Raw genomic sequence first — 22,194 nt, forward strand, 5'->3', positions numbered from 1 at the left:
CTCACAACTGCATACATGCATGCTCTTCACATGCCTGTGTGCACGCACACACACGCGCCTGCTGCTCTCAGCAAAATGCAGACCTTGCACGTTGGTCACCAGGTCTGGCCACATCCTGGTGCCTTGAGGGAATGTGCTCCTCTTTCTCTTCCATTTCCTGGTTCTTGGAGGCTGTTAGAAACCCCACTCAAGGACTAGGCATCACCTTGAGTGATGGGCTTTTAGTTTGGCACCCTGATCATGACACCTGCTTCCCAGAGGGTGCCCTGGGCCGGGTTAAAGCAGTGGGGTAGCTCACAGCCCCTGGGGCAGCAGTCTTGCCTCCGGATCTTGGCCTTTATTTCAGGATGATGGTACCGCTGGAGAGTGAAGAGCAGAGACTGTTAGCTGTGGGGAAAAACAATGAAAACTTTGATGATAAGTCATATTATACTATAATAATATATGAGTAGAGTCAGAAAAGTCTTACTGTCGGTGAGGCCCTTCAGCCAGAAGGTCAGACACTGGCAGCTTTCTGTGCATGTGGGCAGTTAAGAAGCAGGGGAACTTGGGTTCCAGATCTCAGTCCCAGCTTCCCCAGCCCTTATTAGGGCCTTTCTAATGGGCCTGGGTGCATGGGCCCAAGTGGGCCCTCTTGTGGCGCCCCCTGGTGGTCAGCCTGCCATGTGTCTGCATGTCTTGCTCCCCAGGAACGCCCAGGAAAGTGCAAACCCCGAGGATGAAGTGGACGAATTTCTGGGCCGTGCCATTGACGCCAGGAGCATCGACAGGCTGCGGTCTGAGCATGTCCGCAAGTTCCTCTTGACCTTCAGGGAGCCTGACTTAGAGAAGAAGGTACAGCACCGTGGGTGGGAACGAGGCCCTGGGCAGAACCAGAACCAGGGGGAGGGGACAGGACAATAGAAGGCTCCCTTCTGCTCTCCATCACCATGGAAAGAGCCCTTTGTCTCCGTTCCCTCTGCTCCGATGCCATGCTACCCAGTAGATGGAGATTTTAGGGGGACTTTCATGGTCAGAAGAGAGAAGTCTTCACTTCCTCATGTCTCCATTTCCTTATCTGGAAAATGGGGATATTTAACATACCTTCTTCATAGGGTCATAGTGAGTATTAAATAAATCTATATATAGAAAGCACATAAGATAGTATTGGCCACATAGATGTTCCGTGAATGTCCATTGCTGTTTATGTTATTTTTATTGTTGCTATTATTGCTATCATTATCATCACCAGTGGATCCCCCTGCTGCCTCTGGCACACTGGAAAACATTTGGAAGAGGCAGTCAGTTGAGATCACTTTGTCCCATCTCCTTAAATTGTGACTGAGAGGTTGGGTGACTTGCTCTAGGCCACCAGTGAAGTAGTGAAAGAGTCAGAACCAGACCTTGGTCCAGGGTCTTTGCCCACGCCACGGCGTTTCCCCAGTGTTGAGTTAAAATGGGCTTGTTGAACTCACGTCATCGTCCGGTGAGGCAAGCCTAGGAGGCAAGCACTGTTCACCAGCAGTTAATGGAACTGAGTCACAAAGCACCCTCTCTGGTGATTCTGTGCCAGCACAGCCTCTGTTCCCACCGCCTGTTGGTGTCTTGGGAGGAGCTGGGGCTGGGAGCTGGGCCCTCAGAGACGAGCTCTGTGATTTTGGGTGAGCCTCATGTCCTCTCTGAGCCCCAGCTCGCTCACCTGGGAAGTAGCAGCTATATAGGTCCAGTACCTACGTCCATGCATAAGGATGCCATAGGCCTGATATGTGTCCTCGCGCGCAGATGGCGCTCTGTGATGTGAGCCATGATCGTGACGAGTTACTCTCATGGTGACCCAACCTACAGGAAGTTTCTGGTTTGACACAATTCAACTGTCCTCCCCAACAGGCACCACTTTATAGTGCTTTGGACTGGTTTCTTGAGCACCAAGGCTAGTGCTGGTTCTTCCAGGTCTCCAGGTCTTGGGAGTGTTCTGGGGTGGAGCGGGGCTGGAGTGGATGGGGCCAGGTGTCTCTGCCCCTCTCACCCCGCACATCCCTCTCAGTACTCCAAGCAGGTGGATGACCGATTCGGTGCCTATGTGGCATGTGCCTCGCTTGTCTTCCTCTTCATCTGCTTTGTCCAGATCACCATCGTGCCCCAGTAAGTACTGTCCCTCTGGCTGTGGGGCTTCAAGGGTGGGAGGGGAGGTCATGTAGGAGAGCAGAGGCGGAGGTCTGCACTAAGCCTGTTTAGAGGGAGAAGTTTCCAAATGTGTCCTCGGTGGGACCGGGAAGCTACAAGTCTGACTCCCTTGTGACAGAGAGGTGAGTTGCTCCTTCCAGGGTGGGAGACTTCCCTCTGGGCGCTGCCTTGCTGCATGAGAGACTCCTTGTCGGCACTTCGTCATCTTGGCCCATTGTATCCACACTGCGGCTGCCCGTTAAATCACCCAAAAGTACTCAGGTTTGCTTCTGTGTGACCTTTGGTTCTTGCAAAATCATCAATACATCTTCAAAAGATAAGGGTTTTCTGCAACTCTGGGTATTTCAAAGAATGGATTTCTGGTTCTGACGGCTTTCCTCAAAGAGATATTCTAGAATGCTTCCAAGGACTGACTGTGTCCCTTACAGAGGCCTGTGGCTTCTGAGGAACCACTCGGATGTTGCCAGTGGGCTTTTTGAGATGAAGTGTTAGGGACATAGTCACAGTAGAGTCACATCTAAACAGGAAATATAACTGCTCCATGTCTGTTTGCATGTGTGTGTATACATTTGTATGTGTGTGTGCCCATGTCTGTGCACATATTTGTTACTTCTTATGCAACCTTTCAAACATACAGAAAAGTAATTAATATAAGCAGCACCCATCCCCTATAAAGTATAACTATTGTTGATATTTTATAATTTATCTGTTTCTTTTCTGCTTATTTAAATTTTAGACAAAAGGACATTCCTCCCCTCCCCTCAAAAACCCTCAATACAGTCCTATTTTAAGGGCTTTCCCTTCTTAACCACAGTGCCTTATACACCAGACAAAATTAGCAGCGGTTCTCTGCAGTCGTGTAACACCAAGTCCATGTTCAGATTTCCAAAATTGTCTCCCAACGTCTTCAACTGTTAGTTTATTCATAGCCAGGATCTACCCAGGACCCACTGGTTGTGTTCAGTTATGTCTCCTAAGTCCAACTTGATCCAGAAGGGGCCCCTCATCCCAATGCCTTCTACTCTTCATTTTGAAATAATCATAGACTTATAAAAAAGTGACAAGAGTATTATGGAGGGTTTCTGTACATCCTTCATCCAGTTTTCCCTCATGTTGACCACTTACATAACTGCAGTGTGATGGTTGAAACCAGGAGATTAACACTGGCATGACACACTAGTAACTGGGGTGACACTAGTAACTAGTGACCATAATCTAATTCCGTCAGTGTTGCCCCTAATGGCCTTTTTGTGTCCCAGGGGCCAGTCCAGGATCCCACATTGCATTTACCTCTTCTGTCTCCTTGGCCCCAGCTAATCTGTGATACTTCCTCAGCCTTTATTTGTCTTTTGTGGCCTTAACACCCTTGATGAGTACTGGCCAATTAATGTGCAGATGTCTCAATTTGTGCTTGTCTGATGTTTTCTCATGATTAGACTGAGGTTATGCTTTTTTGACAAGAATCCTGTACAAGTGATGTGTCCTTCTTAGTGCATGTTATCAGGAGGTACACAATGCCTTCATGTCTTGCTGCTCAAAGCCTTGAATTTTTAATGACACGTTGTTGCAGAGATAGCCATTACATGTGTACCCGCTATGACTCTGTCAGGATACCAGACACTGGCAGCCAGTTCCACTCTGGTTGTGCAGCTGATGCCCATTGCCCCCCACACGGAGGTGGCGCAGGGCTGGTGGGACTGTGGGTCCTTATTACCACAGGATCCAATTTTTCTGGTATTGAAATGGAGCTACAGGTATAAATAGGCAACCTAGTCCTTCTGTCCCATTGCACCTGCTAGTCCATTTAGCTTGGGCGCATAACCCTGCCTCTGGGCCGCTTTTCTTTTTCTGCAGCATGTCTTGTGGGCGGGGCTTTCCTCCTTCCCTGCTCTGCCCACAGTGGCTTCATTCCCCCTGGCCGCAGCTCTGAGTTGCCAAGGCATTGACGGAAGTCTTTCTCTAGCAGTCCTTTCTCTACAGAAGCAGGAAAGACCTACTTTAAAGGTCTTTCTTTCCCTCTGAAGAGAGTTCTCTACCTTGTTCTATTTGTGTAAGGCATCTAAGTGCTGGCCTCTGGGGGAGCCTGAAACACAGACGCCCTTTGGATGCCTCTCTAGAGGTATTCACCTGCCTTTTCAAGTCATCCACTTGCCTTTAACTAGCTCACAATGCCTGGCATCTCTAGGCCATTCTCACTCCCTGAAAGGGAAAAGGGACTTCTGTGGTCTCCTGATATGATGGTGTGTACCTTGGCCAGCCCCTGCCCCAGGAGGGCCAAACGAAGGTTCCAGGTGGAAAGTCACTGGCCACACTTTTGTCTGAGGATTCTGGCCCATGGTGAAAGTCACCGGTGATCTGCCTCGGGAAGAAGGGGCGGGGGGGTGGGGGGGTTCCTTGCATTTTCTTGCTGAACTGGCTGAAGAGCAGGGGAGCAAAACTGAGTAGGACTTGGTGTGGGGCTTGGCAGGGGACAAGATTTAGGGACTCTCTCCTCTAGAAGGATACATCACTGATGTTTCTCAGAGTGTCTGGTCGGGCTGCTGACAAATGCATTTTTAAAAATGATGGCTGTTTATCAGATCTGTTTCCAGCTTTCACAGTTAATCCTAGCTGAGAGTAACTACTTGGAGGGAATAACCAGGTGATTTTTAAAACAGGTCCTTAATTAGGCAAAATATTGAGCAGGTGACACTTGCTTCTCCATTTAGCCCCCCCCCCCCCCCACTGCAGGCTTCTGCTCCCCACAGGGAGGTGCGGGGAGGTGGCAAGGACAGGAGCCAGACCATTACAGAGGGGTCCTGAATCAGTTCTCAAGGCTGTGTAAGCCCTTCTTAGTGAATCAGGGGCTAGAAAAGACTGGGCAATGGATTCAGGGGGAATGGAGCAACTTCCTTTTCCTTCCAGAGGTTTTCAGGGCCCCAGAATTCCCCACCTCCTCTCTTTTTCCAGCTCCGTGTTCATGTTGAGTTTCTACCTGACCTGTTTCCTGCTGCTGACCTTGGTGGTGTTTGTGTCCGTGATTTATTCCTGCGTGAAGGTGAGTCTAGCTCGCACCTGAGCCCCCAGCCACCTTCTTCCCTCCCTCCCCAGCCCACTGATAAGGAGCTCCTCCCAGGAGCCCAGGAGTCACCCTTGGGGTCAGGGGTACATTATGCTGGGGCACAACTCTTGATTGGCATTGGTAGCAAGCTCGACTATAGGGAGCACTTTGTCAGTGGAGCTTTATTTGTGTTGGCTACTTTAATCTGCCTTTGCAAATCTTTGCAACAAGGAGGTAGTGTCACTGCCTCTTCTGTCTGTCCCCTTGGTATCCGGTATGATGAAGGAAGGGCACCTAGCACAATGCCTGCTTGGAGCAATGGTCAATAAATATTTGCTAAAAGGCTGAGTGTGGAAGAGACCTCTCTCAACAACCCCTTCAGTGTACCCATGTGCCTGGAATTGGCTCTGGGGGGACCACAGGGATGAATCGCCCATCATATAGATGAGGAGAGTGGCCCAAAGTGGTTCAGTGTTTCAAACAGGGCCACACAGCTAATAATGTGGGCAGAAAATCCTATTCTGTGTTTTTCTCCCCTGCCTCCTCTTAGGCAGGCTGTGTCCTTCAGGAGACCTGGCCACAAGCCATTCTGGTCTGTGGTGGCAATCACTCAGGTTCCCCTTTGCTTTGTCCACCAAGCCTTTCCGTCATTTCCTTCCCTAGTGGTTTAAGACTTCCCTGATGGGACAGCCTGGCCCCAGAAAGCACTCTGTCCTCAGGCAGGGACAAGCCCCTCCGGCTTCTGCTGTAACCATTTCTCTGCTCCTCCTCAACACTCACTTGGAGCCAAGCCCTGGGCAGGGTGGGGGGCAGACTCTGCCGTCATTCCCTACACACACTGCAGTAAGAACCACATTCTTCTTCTGAAAGGATTGGACCTTTGTCACCTCCAGAGTCCCCTTTCTCTCTCCACACTCAAAGCAGGGTATTTTGTTAGACTGTTAATTGTTTAATTACCTAATGGTCAAGGTCTTGGTGGACTAATTGTCAGAACTGGAAGCCCCCCCCACCCCCCAACTGGGAATCCTCCGGAGTGGTTTAGCCCTCTCCTTGAGCGGATACAGAAGGTGACACCCCGAGAGAGGCAGGGTGGGCCTGGGTCAGTTGGCGTGTTGAGCAGTGTGCTTGGCCAGTGACTTCACAGCCTCGTAGGGTTTAATCCTAGTCCCCTGCCTCTCCACCAGCTCCTTCCTCAAGTCTGTGTTGAGTCACCTCCTGCCTTTTGGTCTTTCTGTTGTTTTGCCCCTACACCTCACTCCCAACCTGCTTTTTCCCTCGGGAGCACTTCCACTTTCTCTATCTCGTGGCTGTGAAAGTACATGGTACATTCACAGTAGCTAAAAGGGGAAAACAACACAAATGTCCATCAACAGATGAATAGATAAGCAAAAATGGTATATCTACGCAATGGACTATTACCTACCCACAGAAGGGAATGGAGTTCTGACACATGCTACAATATGGATGAACCTTGAAAACATGCTTAAAGAAGCCAGACTCAAAGGGACATGTATTGTATAATTCCACTTGTATAAAATATCTGGAATAGGCAAATTCATAGAGACAGAAAGCAGATAGAGGGTCCTGAGGTTGTCAGGATGGGGAATGGAGAATTAGTGCTTCGTGGGTGCAGAGTTTCTGTATCGAGTGATGGAAGGGTTTTGGAACTAGGGCATTTTGGAAATAGAGTGGTAATGGTTTGCACATTATGCATATAATTAATGCCACTAATTTGTACAGTTAAAATGCAAATTTTTTATCTTTTTATAATGTTTATTTACTAATTTGAGAGAGAGCCAGAGTGTGAGCGGAGAGGAAGACACAGAATCCAAAGCAGGCTCCAAGATCTGAGCTGTCAGCACAAAGCCCGATGCGGGGCTCAAACTCACAAGCCATGAGATTATGACCTGAGCCGAAGTCAGACGCTTAACTGACTGAGCCACCCAGGCACCCAAAATACAAATTTTATGGTACATGTATTTTATCACAGTAAAGTCACAACAACCTAAGAAAAAAGGTGCACCATAGCTAAAAAGGCCTTGTAAACATTCTTTACCTGAACATTCAAAAGAATCGTCTCTCTTTTTAAGTTATAAATTGAGGCAAAGTCATTGTTTGACGTACCCAATGAGCTTATTCAAGTCTGAATCAAAGCTATATGTAGTCTACAATTTTAAAACTAGAATCTAGACTTCTCTCTTTCCTGTTCCCTGCTTTGAGAAATCTGAGCTGCTCTGACTTCATTTATGTTTCCTGATTGGCATGTGTTCCTGATGGTAGGGGGGAGTGGAGGTGGGGGAGGAAGGCTCATGGCCCCGCCTGCACTGGCTATTTTGAGTTAATACTTTGGTCCAGTGAATTCTTTTTGCCACTGTTCGAGATTATTTATGAAAATCATTCCTGCCTCCTTGTGTTTTTTTGAATCTATCTATTTTGTAATCAATGTCGCCTTCAATAATTTTATTCTCAATTCCTTTATCCAGCTCAATGATTTTTCTGACGCTTCTGTGGTGGCCAGGGTTCCCTCGGCGGGAGAGCCTGGTGGATGGAGTGCCTGTCCCCCACCCACTCCATCCCTGGCCCCTCCGCACACACCCCCCTCAACCAGGAGAGGCTGCTGCTTCCAGCTTATAGATAATAGAGCTTCTATAAACTATTTAGGAGAAAAGTGCTCCCTGGCATAACAAATCTGACACCTGCTGATTTGGGCCTTTGGGCCAGGAGTCAAGTAGACTGTAGTACCCACCTTGAGGTCCTCACTGCATTTCCCTGCACCACCCCCCCCACCACCACCTCTGATGCGCCATCTTCTCAGCATTTCTCCACTTTCTGGGAAGTAGACCCTCACTGGAGAAGTTGTCTGTAGCTTGAACTCCTCTTCCATTTCATTATTCTTTCCTCTTCCATGTGGATGAACTGTTTGCACACTGAGATGTGACAGGGGTACTTCTCTGGCATCTGTGCAGCAGGGTGGACTGGCCTCGCTTTCCCTAATGCCGGGCGCGGCCTGTCCCGGACCCCACTGCACACTGCCTGCAGGTGCGCAGACTAAAAGTTGATTTTATCACCTTTTCAAGGTATTGCCCTATAGCTGACTGAACTGGAATTTTCCGTGTCGTTCTGTTTTCACTTCGAAAACACTTGCCCTTTAGCAGAACCCAGACATTTCTCATCTTACTTGCACAGTTTTTCAGGAGTCATGGGCAGTGACTTTCTGATGAGATATGACAGTTCTAAATTACCCGCAGCATGAGCCCAGCGGATCCAAAGCCAGGCAGCTCTGTCAGACATGGTTTCTTTCTCTTTTCCATTTGTTTTCCCATTTCCCCAATACAGCGTGGCCTTACTTGCTCAAATGTCGATGTTTTCACCTTTTTGTAGAGAGAAATGTGAAGAAAGTATCGACTGAATTAGTCGGATTAGCCAAGTTAGTTGTGTCAGCTGTCTGTCAGGGAATGGTTTCCTGGGTCCTTTTTGTGGGAAACTTTTTCTGGAACTTCCCACCGAGTGCTCCGATGGCCTTTTCATGGTGGGCCTGTTTGGTCCTTTCCTGACACAGCGTGATCTGGTTCACAGACATCTCTGGGGACTTGGGGCTAACCTGGTGTCTTGGTCTCCTGGCCTCGCTGCTCAGAGCATCAGCTTCCCTTCAGGGCCCCGCGGTCTCCGGGCTGCTTTGCCCTAAGGATCATCCCTGGAGCACTTCTTTTCTTCTGGCGATGCCGTCTCAGAAGGCCAGTCTGAGCATCTGCACACGTCGCTCCTCCCTTCCCTTGCCATCTGTGCTGCCCTGGGCCCCACAGCTGCTTGTCTTAGAAAAAGCCATGCTGAGGGGCGCCTGGGTGGCTCAGTTGGTGAAGCGTCTGTCTTCAGCTCAGGTCATGATCTCACGGTTTGTGGGTTTGAGCCCCGTGTCGGGCTCTGTGCTGACGGCTCAGAGCCTTTAGCTGCTTCAGATTCTGTGTCTCCCTCTCTCTCTGCCTTTCCCTCACTCATGCTCTGTCTTTCTCTGTCTCTCAAAAATAAATAAACATTAAAAAAATTAAAAAAGAGGGGCGCCTGGGTGGCTTGGTCAGTTAAGCGTCCGACTTCGGCTCAGGTCATGATCTCACGGTCCGTGAGATCGAGCCCCGCGTCAGGCTCTGTGCTGACCGTTCAGAGCCTGGAGCCTGTTTCAGATTCTGTGTCTCCCTCTCTCTCTGCCCCTCCCCTGTTCATGCTCTGTCTCTCTCTGTCTCAAAAATAAATAAACGTTAAAAAAAAATTTTTTTTAATTTAAAAAGAAAAGAAAAAGCCACGCTGCATCCCTCCTTGCCATCACACAAGGGTCCGGACTCAGAATCTCAAATTGGAAATGGCTGGAGCAGTGAAGCAGCCCAGACACCCACCTGAGACTGGAATCCCTTTATGATAATAAGGATGGGCTGGCCTCTGCTTGATTACCTTCAGGGATGGTGAGCTCAGTCATGTCTCCTGAGTACAGCCTCTCCTCTTTTTGGGCACCTCTGACTGTTCCATCAGCCTCCCTGTGACTTCTGCCCCATCCTCCTATGCTTGTTTCTGACAATGCTAGCATTTCTGCTACCTCCACTCAGATGGGTAGAAGAGGTTGGCTGCCTCCTTTCCCCACCTTCTGGTCTGGGCCCCCTGTCTTTACTGTGGCTCATTAGCACGTTCTTACTTGGAAGGCCAGACTCCTTTCCTGCATTTTGGAGCTTGGGAGTAGATAGGCACAGAAGGAGTACTTGGCCACATAGCTCTTGGCGTGTGTGTGCATGCTTGCGTGCACAGGTGTATACATGTGTGTATTTAAATCTCCATCCTCCAGGCTGCTGGCTCCTCTTAGCTTGTCTCCCACAGACTCCCGGGACCTGACTGCCTGAGCTCCTGGGAACTGTGGCCAGGGCTGCTTCTAGGCTCTGTGTGCTCTGTGCAGTCACCAGAAACCTCTTCTCCCTCCCTGCAGCCTGAAGTCCACCACCGCACCCCCCTGCCCTTGCTGGCACTTCTTTCTACCCCAGCCTGGCTACTGTCCCCAGTTTCTGAAATAGGGTCTTACTACACTACAGTACCTCTTACCTCTTAGGTATCTTCTGTCCTGTGGGGACTTTAGAGCCCCACACTCACCTTCTCCTAGCATGCTCAGGGGCACGTTTTGTCTATTAGAGGATACATTTTGCCAGACACATGTTTCTTTGGGGATAGAGAGCGTTTCACTCCAGGAGGCATATCTTCAGTTCATCCCATGGCTGTTGAGCCAGGCAGTTGAGGGTCCACATCCCAGCTCTGCACTTGGAGCTGTGTTTTCTAAGCTTTGAAGAGGGCGTTTATCATATCCATACTGCAGATGGGGTCAGTGAGGCTCAGAGAGGTTAGGCAGCTTTCCTGAAGCCCTGGGGCTAGGAGGTGCCATAGCTGGGATTTAAACCCCAGTGGTTCTAGATTCCAGAGCCACAATCCTTCCTCCCAAAGACACTGCTTTTGTTAATATGTCCATCTGACCCCAAGGAGTGCAGTGGTGTGGAGCCTGCCTTGTTTGGCCTCTGCAGTTTTTATATCTTAAAAAAAAAATGTCGTAAAGTAGGAGCTACTGCTTTTTAAAATCAGTTTCTTGTCAAAAAGGCTATTTTCTTCATTTTTTTCCCCATTAGATTTCATCACCTTTTTTCATCTCTGCAATACCCTGACCCCACATCACAGAACCAGGACCCCAGGCTGGTCATCAATTTGCCTGGAGGTTTTCAGAGTGGCCGAGATCAAAACTGTCCTTCACCCCAGTCATGGTTTATTAATTATGTCCCCACTCCTGTATTTCATGTTGAATTGATTTGAGTTCATCGGACTGGGAATGTACTGGTTTGGAATTTTTTTTTAATCTTTTTGTTTTTGTTTTTGTTTTTTGAGCTCTAATTGTGAGTGAGCAGGCATTGAACAATTGTTTGCACAGGCACAATTATCCTGCTAGAAAAAAAAAAAAAGTCTCCAAGATCTGGTGGCAGCTGTGATGCATCTCTGTGAGAAAACTCTGTCCAGGTGAAGACGTTCACCGTCCGCACTGGGATTAATATGATGGGAGTTAGGGTCAACATACAGATGAACTTTTTGACTACAGGAGATGAGATACTCTATATCAACTGATACCAGAGCAGGATGTCAAATATTCTGGAGATTTGAAGTTTTAAAGTGAATATCAGGTCTTTTTAAAGGATGACAAAGGAAATTGGCTTGTAGCAAGCCAGCGCATTAAAAGTCAATCATTTGTTAGATGTGAAGTACTTTTCCAGCCTGAATTTTAAAAATAGCCTGCAGTTCTTCTCCCGGCCTCTGGGTGGCCCCTGTGGGGCTCCTGGTCCCACCTTCCCCGGGAAGCAAGCCCGTGTGCATATCCTGTTCCCCAGCCAATTTCTAATAACTAATAACTTTTGCCTACATCTCATCGGTGTGTGCAAAATAATAAAAGAAACCCTTCAATTGATGGATAGGGTAATTAGAACTGAAATTATTTAAATAACATGGGTCGGGGGATAGGATGGAATGGCAACATTTCAAGCAGACAAAAATTAGAAACCATCTGTCATACCTTTTCAGAGTGGGATCCTCATGCTAGTGCCAGAACACTTTTCCCATCTATGAAAAAAAAGTCCTTCAATAGGAAACAGGGATTTTCACTCTTACTGGCAATAGAGCTCTTTAAAAATGCAAATATTAACTAAATTTTCTATTGAATTTAGCAGCTCACAAAGCACTTTAGTATGCATCATTTCACCGAGTCTTCATGGCCACCTTGGGAGATAGATCTCCCCTACATATAAATAGGAAAGCTGCAGCTCAGAGCCCTTGATGATTTTCCCAGGGTCAGGCAGCTGGTAAGAGCTGTTTAATAAGTTCCTTATTGAGATACAATTCACATCTATAAGATGCATCTTTATGAAGGTGGATGAAACTGTAATTCAGTAGTTTTTAGTATATTCATAAAGTTGAGCAACTGTTAACCACTATAATTCCAGAACATTGTCATCATCCTGAAAAGAAACCCCATACCTGTTAGCAGTCGCTGTTCATTCCCTGCTCGCCACAGCCCCTGGCAGCCTCAAACTCTCCTTTCTGTCCGTATGAATTTGCCTGAACTCCTACAACGTGTGGCCTTTTGAGATTGTCTTCTTTCACTTAGCATATACTCTCAAGGTTCACCCGTGTCATATCATGTAAAAACATTTTGTTCCTTTTCATGGCCAAATAACATTCCATTCTGTGGAAATATCACATTTAGTTTATCGAGTAGTTTCCACTTTCAAGCTATAATGAATAGTACTGCTATGAACATTTGTATACGAGGTTTTACATGGACTTACGTTTTCAGTTCTCTTGGGTATATACCTACAAGTACAGTTGTTGGGTCATATGGTAACTGTTGATCATTTTGAGAAACTGCCAACCTGTTTTCCAAAGCACCTGCACTATTTTACATTCCCACCAGCAATGGATGAGGATTCTGATATCCCTATGTCCTTACCAACACTTACTATCACCTGACTTTTGGATTATAGCCATCCTGGTGGGTGTGAGCTGGTATCTCATGTTTTTGATATGCATTTCCCTGATGACTCACAACAAACATCTTTTCATGTCATGTGCTCATTGGCCATTTGTATAGATTCTTTGGAGAGATACCTATTGAAATCATTGTCCCATTTTTAAATTGGGTTGTCTTATTGTTGAGTTGGAAGAGCTCCTTGACTGTAGTCCCCCCCTTATCCATGATTTCATTTATTATGGTTTCGGTTCCTGTGGTCTGGAAACAGATGACCCTCCTTCTGACGTATCGTCAGAAGGTCAGTAGTAGCCTGACACTACCTCACGGTGCCTACATCATTCACTTCAGTTCCTCACATCACGTAGGCATTTTATCATCTCACATCGTCAGCAGAAGGGCGAATCCAATAAGATATTTTCAGAGAGAGGAGAGACCACATTCACATAACTTTTATTGTAGTATATTTTTCTAATTGTTCTACGTTTGTATTAGTTATTGTTATTAATGTCTAACCATGCCTAATTTATAAATTAAACTTTATGCTAAGTGTATGTATATAGGACAAAGCATAGTATATATGCATTTCTGTACTGTCTACAATTTTAGGCCTCTGGGGGGGGGTCTTGGAATATATCCCCACGCATAAGAGGAGACTACTGTATTCTGGTTGCAACACCCTTATTAGAGATATGGTTTGCAACAATTTTCTCCTATTCTCTGGGTTGTCTTTTTGCCTTCTTTCTTAAATGGTACATAATACAAAATTCTCCATTGTAACCTTTTTAAATGTACAGTTCAGCAGCATTAAATGCATTCACTCTCTGGTGCAACCATCATCACTGTCCGTCTCCAGAACTTTTTCATCTTCCCAAACTGAACCTCTATACCCATTAACCAATTAACTCCCCACTCTGCCTTTACTCCTGGCACCTGCCATGGTGGACAAAGCCAACTGTGTAGATACAGTGGACTGGGTCATTTAGCTACCAAAACTGAGGTGGGTCTTTGGTTGGACATGCTGTTTGTCTAATTGAAGGAAATGTAGGGAGGGTAGGTGAAGGGAAACAGGAGATCAATGGGAGTCCTGAACAAAAGGTTCACTTAATTCACTTGTCTAGGGCCCCACCCTCCTGCTCACGTGCTACTCTGTCCCCTTCTCACAAGCCCATTTCCTCCCTTCAGACCCTAAGTTTTCTCCAAGTCCTCAGACCCACAGCTTCTTACTGCCAAGAAGCCTTCTGACCCTCCTTGGGAAAGTTCTGGGTCCTTCCAGGCTTCCTTAACTGCCTGATTGTAACCCTGACTGGCCCAGAACTCACATGGCGGATTCATGTGCCTTTTCCTCTGTTCTGCTGGGGGCAGGATAGCACCTTTCCTTCCACCACGCCTCTCTCCCCTGTAAGCTTCCCAGGTAGACTCACTCCTGGCCAGCCGCAGATTCTGTGCTGTCGTCAGCCGGGAGCAGTGGGTCAGTGGTGTGAGCCATTGCACACTTGCACACTAGGAGGGCATTCAGAAAGGACCTGGGGTTATGCTGGCATGAGACAAAGGTGGAGGGGAGGGAGGGCTCCCCCAGCTCCTCTATGGCGGTCTGGAGAGTCCTCACTGAACTCTGTTCTGTCTCTCTCTCCCTCCTCTTCCCTTGGTTCAGCTCTTCCCGGCCCCGCTGCAGACCCTTTCCAGGAAGATCGTGCGGTCCAAGACGAACAGCACCCTGGTCGGAGTGTTCACCATCACCCTGGTGTTCCTGTCGGCTTTTGTCAACATGGTAGGTGGCTCTACCCCCCACGCCTCCCTGGAGCTCCCTCTCCCCCAGAATTTCTTATTCGGTCCCCTCAGGTCTGGATTCAGATTTGACTCCTAAAGCCTCTCACACAGGCTTTTAGTTCCTTGCTCTCAAGGCTGGAGGGACCAGAAAGACTCAAGAAGTCCCCAGGGGACGTTTATGAGCCCTAGCCTGGGCAGCCGGGCCAACCTTGCCGGCTCCTTGACTTCTTCCAGGCTCCTCTCCTGTCCCCCCTGTCAGTGTCAGGCTGCACCTGAGACCAGGGTGGACAGACACCCGCTGCCCTGTGGAGATGGGCTGCCCTCGCCTGGCCCCCACAGCTGACCCTCTCCCCCGCTGCCCCTAGTTCATGTGTAACTCCAAGGACCTGTTCGGCTGCCTGGCGGACGAGCACAACATCAGCACCAGCCAGGTCAACGCGTGCCATGTGGTGGAGTCGGCAGTCAACTACAGCCTGGGTGACGAGCGGGGCTTCTGCAGCAGCCCCCGGCCCAACTGCAACTTCCCCGAGGTAATGGGCAGGGGGCTCTGGGTGCAGACAGACCCCTCTGCCCCACTCCCTCTCTGCCTTTGGCTGCTCTGGGGGAGTCAAGGGCTCTCAAGCTCACAGCCATCCCAGAGACCTTTTCCCAGTCTCTCAGTCCGTGTGCCGTACATCAGTGAACGAGGTCAGCCTTCTCCATGCAACAGTAAAACAGCATGCTTGCCGTGGGCCAGGCACTGTGCTGAGTATTTGACATAGATTTACTCATTTCGTCCTCACAGCAGCCCTTTGACATAGACACTGTTAACATCTTTTTTACACAGATGAAAGTGAGGCACAGAGAGGGTAAGTCGCTTGCCCAAGGTCACACAGCTAGGAAGTGGTAAAGCCAGAGCTTTCACCCAGGTCCTCTGGCTCCAGAATTCTTAGCCTTAACCTGAGGGCAGAGCTGTTTGTGGACCCTCCACTTTGGAGCAGGCCTGCCTCAGGAGAACCTGCCTGAGCTCCTCTGCTATGGGCCAGAGAGCAGGGAGGGAAGCAAAGGAACCCAGTCCCAACCCGGTACTGCCATCAAGGTCATCCATTCAAAGTGTACATACAATTCAGTGGCTTTTAGGATATTCACAGATGTGTGCAGCCATCGTCGTAATCTAGGTAGAACATTTTCATCACCCCCAAAGAAATCATACCCATAGGTTATTGGGTTTAAACACCGAGAACCCTTAGAGAGCAGCATGCATTAAGTGCCGATGGTATGTGCGGTGCTTCATTTACCTTTTCCTCAGGAAGCTCTCCGAGCCTGAGGCCAGGCTTCCAGCCCAGGGCGTCTACTGCATGCACTGGGTAGTCCCATACCCCAGCTGCCTTCGGGGCTCTCACGGAACCTGTGAGGTGATGGTAGTTGTTACCCTTTTCTGGGGAAAGTCCAAGCTTTCATCCAGTTTCAAAAGGGCCCCGTGACTCACAGAAAGGTCCAGAACTGCAGTGAGGGCCACCGGGGCAGTCACAGAGCTGGCCTCCCTCCCCCAGCCCTGGGAAGGAGCCCGATCCATCTCCCCTGTACAGATGGGACAAGGGAACCTCCATGAAGGGCAGGACTCCCGCCAGCATTCACCTAGACAAGCGCCTCTCTTCCACCTGCCGCTGGGTCCGGCTGAGCCCTCCCAACCTGCCGGGGCGGTGGGGGGGGGGGGGGGGGACAGCCGAGTCTCCCTTCTGCCTCTGCTCCCTCGTGCAGCTGGCGGAGCTCACAGGAGCTGCTGCTTGAGGGCTGTTTGCTGAGAAGCAGGGGCTTGTTTGATCTTACAGTTGCCCCTTGGTGGCTGCTGCTTCATGGCAGATGCTGAGGAGTGGGTGAAGAGAGTGGGGATGGTGGCTGCAGGGCTTATTCCGGCTCCTCACTTGAGGGAGATGGTTGGTCCCAGCCTTCAGCCCTCACCAGTCTGACCAGTTCCAGTCCCACTGACCCCAGGCCTTGATGACTACAGAGCTCTCAGGCTCACATGTCTTCTGATTCAGCAACTCCTCACAGATCCCAAGGCCCTTGGGGACATCACCTGTAAGCCTTGGCCTCCTGGCTGTCTGGCTCAGGGTCTGAATGGGCATCCAGGCTGGCCCTGGGGGCTCCCTCCCCGCACACCCCCCCCCCCGCCCGCAAGGACAGGATTATTATCCTTGGGGCTGTTTTTATCTGGGTGGACACCCCCCCCTACTCCTTCCTCTGCCCCTGTTCCAGGTAGTGGCTTGAGGCTGGCCCCTCCCAGGGGGCCCTCTGTATCCCCTCTCTGGGTTCCTGAAGGCCTGAAGAGGCTCAAGGTCCAACCTGGGAGCGTCCCCCACTGCCATTTGGCCTCCAGCCCAAAGCAGAGGAAGTGCATAGTGAGTCTGAGTGCCTGACTCAGAAGTCACGATGCTAAATTTAAAAGAAAGAACAAAATAACGACGGTGGCATGTCTAGGATTAGCATCAGGGGACGACAGAGCAGAAAGGAACCTCCGAGGTCTCTGGTTCAGCTCCTCTATTGTCTGAGAAAGAAACCGAGGCTCCAAGACCAGAAGGGACTTCCCCAGGGTAAATCGTGTAGGGACACAATCCCTGGTCTGCAGCCTTCTGGGCCAGACAGATTCAGAACTTTGGAATTTTTCAGAGTTTGAAAGAGTATCTCACACCCCCAGTGTAGCCTGGGCAGCACCTGATAATGAAATACAGTAATATTTCTGCAGCAAAATGTATGAATCGTCCCCAGAAGCAGGCTAAAGATGATAATTAGCATCACATCACGTGGGGCATGAAAAGCTTAGAAAAGTTGAATAAATGGTGCAAGTCACACCAACAGTCTACAATGAATCAGAGTTACGACTCAAGTCTGCCTGAGCCTGGAGCTCTGCTCTAACCACTGGGCGCTGCTGCCAGCATTGGCCAGACTCAGCCTAGAGCCCCATCTTCTGGTTCCTAACCAGGGCTTTTCTGGTTTCGTCACAAGTTCGCATTGGCCGAAATGTGGTTGGCTCTGGGGGGCGGGGCGTGGGGCCGGGAAGGGTGGGGCCGGGGCGCTGAAGCCCGCTGCCCTCTCTCCGCAGTACTTCACCTACAGCGTGCTGCTCAGCCTGCTGGCCTGCTCCGTGTTCCTGCAGATCAGCTGCATTGGGAAGCTGGTGCTCATGCTGGCCATTGAGCTCACATACGTGCTCATTGTTGAGGTGCCCCGCGTCACGCTCTTTGACAACGCCGACCTGCTGGTCACCGCCAACGCCATGTAGGTGGCTCCCCACACTGGGTCTGGGGCAGTGCAGGGAGGCTGGAAGAGCAGGCGGCTGGGAACCTGGGCTGCAGGGGGCTTGCAAGGGGAGTGTTGTGTTGCCCCCCAGCCTACCACCTGGGCAAAGCACCAGTGTCTAGTCTTCCTCCTCTCTTTCCCAGTGGGCGGGGGAGTGGCCTCAGGGTGAGTAGGTCCTGCTGTCCCCTCCAGTTTGTTATTCAGTCCTGCCCTCAGGCCTCAGTGAATTGTTCCTCATTTGTTCAGGACAGTCTCTGATGAGCTATTTTCACTTAACTCCATCTGCCTGTGGCACCTCAGGCCCAGAGGGGTAAAGATTCAACAGAGCTGGACGGCAAGGTGTGTGAGAGCAAAAGAACACCCTTTGTTGTTCATGGGCTCTATGTCCTGCCTCGAGCTAGACACTGGACATACATTATCCCTTTTCAGCCTCAGAGCAACTTAGCAAGGTCGGCAGGGCTGCCAGGATGGTTGGGTAGTCTGTGCACTGCTCAAAGTCTCCTAGTTATGATGGTGAGTCGTTAGGTCCCACATCTAGGTAGCAGGCATGGGAGTTGTGCCTCAGGCTACCTAGCTCCCAGTAAATTGGGAATCATACCTATAGTAGTAAAATGTAGGTAAAATGCCTGATATCAATGCTCTTTTCTTCCCATCACTCTATTCCCCCCCCCCCCACACACACATATACATTGGGAAGTGCAAAAAATGTGACAGGTCTGTCCCCTGAGAAAATGTAGCAAACTGTGTTTTCTCCAAGTTATAGGATGGGATCCATTCATCCATCTACCCATTCTTCCAAAAATATTTCTTGAGGGTCTACCATGTTCCTTCCCCCATCCCCTCCCCCCTCCTCCCCTCTCCTTTGCTGAAGCAGCAGCAGAGAACAGAGGTCATTTCTGGTTTGGGAGTCCCTGGCTTGGCTCCAGGGCAGCACTGTCCAATAGATAAATAATGCAATGTAATTTAAAATTTTCCTAGTAGCTATATTAAAAAGGCAAAGCATACAAATTTCATATTTTTATTTAACCAATATATTCAAGATATTATTTTAATATGTAGTCAATATAAAATGATTCATGAAACCTATTACATTTTTTCCCACACTAATTCTTCAAAACCTAGTATCTATGTTACACTTGCAGGACATTTTAGCTTGTACTAGCCACACTTGAAGGCTCTAGCCACACGTGGCTGTGGTAACTACACTGGACACAGCATAGGTATAGTGTTTCTTCTCCTCTGGATGCAGCAAAGGGCTGGGGTGGTGGCTGGGCTGGCTTCTGTCCAGGCGGAGGTGCTGGGGGGCCCCAGGGTCCCAGGTATGGGCTGGGTGATTTGTGGTCATGAAGACCAGATGCTATAGTTGGGGCTGGGCTTTCTGTAAGCCTCCCATCCTGAAAGTCTCCTTGGATCCAGAGGGGTGTTGGGGGCGGGGGATGAGGGAGCAACCGTAGTGGGGGCAGTGGTATCAGGCATGGGGCAGCAGGGCTGGGAGTGGTGGGGGAGCACGGCGGTGGGAGGGGCAGAGCAAGGTGGGAGACATAACGGGGGAGGGGGGCAGAGCGGGAGTGGAGACTGCCAAGTCGAAGAGCAGCCCCGAACCGCCCTCCCGCTTCCTGTTCACAGAGACTTCAGCAACAACGGGACCTCCCAGTGGTGAGTGGATACTCTCCAAGTCCTCTGACACAGCCTCTCCCTGCCCTTGGCCTAGAGCTGCCAGAGGCCAGCAGCCCAGGGCCCAGCAGAGAAGGCGGTGGTGCCCATTGGGGAGGGGGCCTCTGAGGTAAGGTGGGCAGTGAAGGAGAAGGCTGGAGGGGGCAAGGGAAGCCCTTTACTCCCCAGGGACCAAGGATGCCTCATTGGGTAGATGCCCTTCTTTTTTTGTGCGATTCCCACCAGCCCAAGATGACCTAGGACGCACAGGTCATTTCCAGAGACCTCACCTTAAGGCATCTGGCTTCCCACTCTTCCCCAGGAGCATGTGTCAGACCCCAGGCCCGGGAGAATAGGAGCTGGTGCCCCCTGGCTCCCTGCCAGAAGAGAGGGGCCAGCAAGGCCTGTGGGCTTTGTGGGGTAGGCCCTGAACTAGGACTACTGCTGGTCAGGGAGTCTGTGCAGTGTTCAAGGCTCAGGCTCTCTGCTGGGACAGGGAGCAAGCAGGGTTTGGGAGAGCAGCTTTTATGAAGAGTATGTATTAATGTTAACAGGAATGCAATTAGTCATTATTAGCTACCAGGTGTGGAGTTCCTACTGTTTGTCAGGTGCTGTACAAGGAATTTTGTGTACAGTATTTTTCTTTTTTAATGTTTATTTATTTATTTTGGAGAGAGAGCGCAAGCAGGGGAGGGACAGAGAGAAAATCCCAGGCAGGCTCCATGCTCAGCCTGGAGCATGATGCAGGGGCTCGATCCCACAACTGTGAGATCATGACCTGAGTTGAAGTCAAGAGTTGAACACTTAATTCGCTGAGCCACCCAGGTGCCCCTGGTATCTTTAATTCTTAAAATGTGGGTATTGTTATCCCATTTTACAGATTAGGAAACTACGGTTCAGAGAGGTTAAGAGACTTGCCCAAAGCCCAGAGACGGCCAGTATGGCCTGCCTGGCTCCCTTGTTACTATGCCTACGGCCGCTATCTTGTCCACTGGGAGACGCCTGGGATGTACATGCTGCCTTTGACAAGGGCCTCATTTATCCCCTGATGTGACCAGAGGGAAGCTCCCCAGTGATGGGGGAGAGGCGGGCATCAGGAGAGGAGTAATGGCTGCTGAGCTGCTGGTGTGAGCAGGGGCTGAGACAGGGCTGCTAGCTGAGGCGGCTTCCTGGAGGAGGCATTACCTCAGGCAAAATTTGAGTGGGAGGTTAAGAAGGGGGAGTAGTAGGAGGAAGACAAAGGCCTGAGGGGGCCTCTGAGCCTGCCATGAGGTGCCAGGCATCTGCCTCCTGCCTGCAGCCCTGAGCATGCGACCAAGGTGGCGCTGAAGGTGGTGACGCCCATCATCATCTCAGTCTTCGTGCTGGCCCTGTACCTGCACGCCCAGCAAGTAGAGTCCACCGCCCGCCTGGACTTCCTCTGGAAACTGCAGGTGGGTGGCCCTGGGACTGGAACTGGGATGGGGGACATACCCAGTTCTCGCAGCATTTTGTGAGTGAACGAGTTCATCACCTGGGCTGGCTGAGACTTCGTCCTGCACTGAAAAGGTGTCCTGCTCAGTCCCACTAATCTGTGCCCCATGTCCCAGCAGGTCTGCTCCCTGCTTTCTGGAGCCAAGAGCCAAAACCCTGGAGCTTATTCCAAACCATCCCACCCTTGACAGTGCTGGGACTTTGACGGTCCCAAGACATATGCTCTTAAGTCACAAATATTGGCCAGACATTGCTGTGTGCATCCAGAGGCAGGGACAGAGGGGAGGCATGGCCTCTAGTCTGTAGTGTGGGCAGCGAGGAGTCAGGAGAGAGGGGAGCGGGCAGGAGGTGAGGACTGTGGGACGCGTAGTCCCCATGTCACAGAGGCTGCAGTGCAGGAGCTGGTCCCACAGGCTCCTGAGCAGGGCCTGATGTGACCAGAACTGGCTTGAAGACTCTTCCAGGGGAGAAAGGATGGAGGGGGCATCAAAGACCATCAACTGGAAGCCTGGACAGGTGGCTGTGCCCTGGCCCTGGGGAGAGGTGGTCCAGGTAGGGGCAGAGGCAGTGGGTTGCTAGTGCCCAGGGAAGTGCTCCAGCCTCCAGGCTTTGTGCCCTGTGCCCTGATGGTGTCAAAACCCAGAGGAGGGGATGCCACTGGGCCACACACAGGGTGATGCTCCAGGTGCTAGTGATGGACCCAGCCGCTGCTTGTTACCTGCTGGACTGACTCAGAAGGTCCAGGAGAGGGCGCCCACGGTGAGAAAGTCTTCCTTGTGGGCAGCCTCAGACCTGTTATTCCAGTTACTTCATTCTTAAAGATGGGAGCATCCAGTGGCCCTTGCTGTGTTTTGCAGGAGGTTGGCTGAGATTCCCCACTGAACGGATGCCCTGAGGTTGGGGGAAAACTGTTTTGCATGTGGAATGCCCCCTTATCATCCCTGGGTTGGGAGGGACCCCGGGGGATATCCAGTGTGAGGCCATACCTTCCTGGCTCAGATTGCTGCCTCCCTGCCTCCTCCCAGCTCTCATGCCCCTCATGCCTCTGGGGAAGCTCCCCAGAGGCCCCAGCTCTCTCCTAGGGGCTGACCAGGCTCTGTGGGACCTGGGGCTGATTTCCCTCCACTTCTCTGCTCACTCGCACCCCACCTCCCATGTGAGCTCCGAGGAAGTCCCCCACCCCCAAGACAGTGGCTGTCCTGCCACTCATTTGTGTGGCAAAGATCTCGAGAAAGGGCTGGAAGCAAGGGACAGGTGAGCCTGCCACTCAGCCGGCCTTTGTGAC

General features: G+C 50.4%; 1 protein-coding gene across 1 annotated transcript in view; it reads left to right on the forward strand.

Annotated features, from left to right (window-relative positions):
* ADCY5 (adenylate cyclase 5) overlaps positions 1–22,194 on the forward strand; it is a 146,712-nt gene that overhangs the window by 117,051 nt on the left and 7,467 nt on the right. Inside the window, exons 10-17 of the mRNA XM_047874109.1 lie at positions 690–834; positions 2,024–2,121; positions 5,113–5,200; positions 14,389–14,505; positions 14,870–15,034; positions 17,587–17,762; positions 19,410–19,439; positions 20,737–20,869. Coding sequence (XP_047730065.1) covers positions 690–834; positions 2,024–2,121; positions 5,113–5,200; positions 14,389–14,505; positions 14,870–15,034; positions 17,587–17,762; positions 19,410–19,439; positions 20,737–20,869 — 952 coding nt within the window. The remainder of the gene's footprint in view (positions 1–689; positions 835–2,023; positions 2,122–5,112; positions 5,201–14,388; positions 14,506–14,869; positions 15,035–17,586; positions 17,763–19,409; positions 19,440–20,736; positions 20,870–22,194) is intronic.

Source organism: Prionailurus viverrinus, chromosome C2 (genome assembly GCF_022837055.1).
Source record: "Prionailurus viverrinus isolate Anna chromosome C2, UM_Priviv_1.0, whole genome shotgun sequence".
NCBI lineage: Eukaryota > Metazoa > Chordata > Mammalia > Carnivora > Felidae > Prionailurus > Prionailurus viverrinus.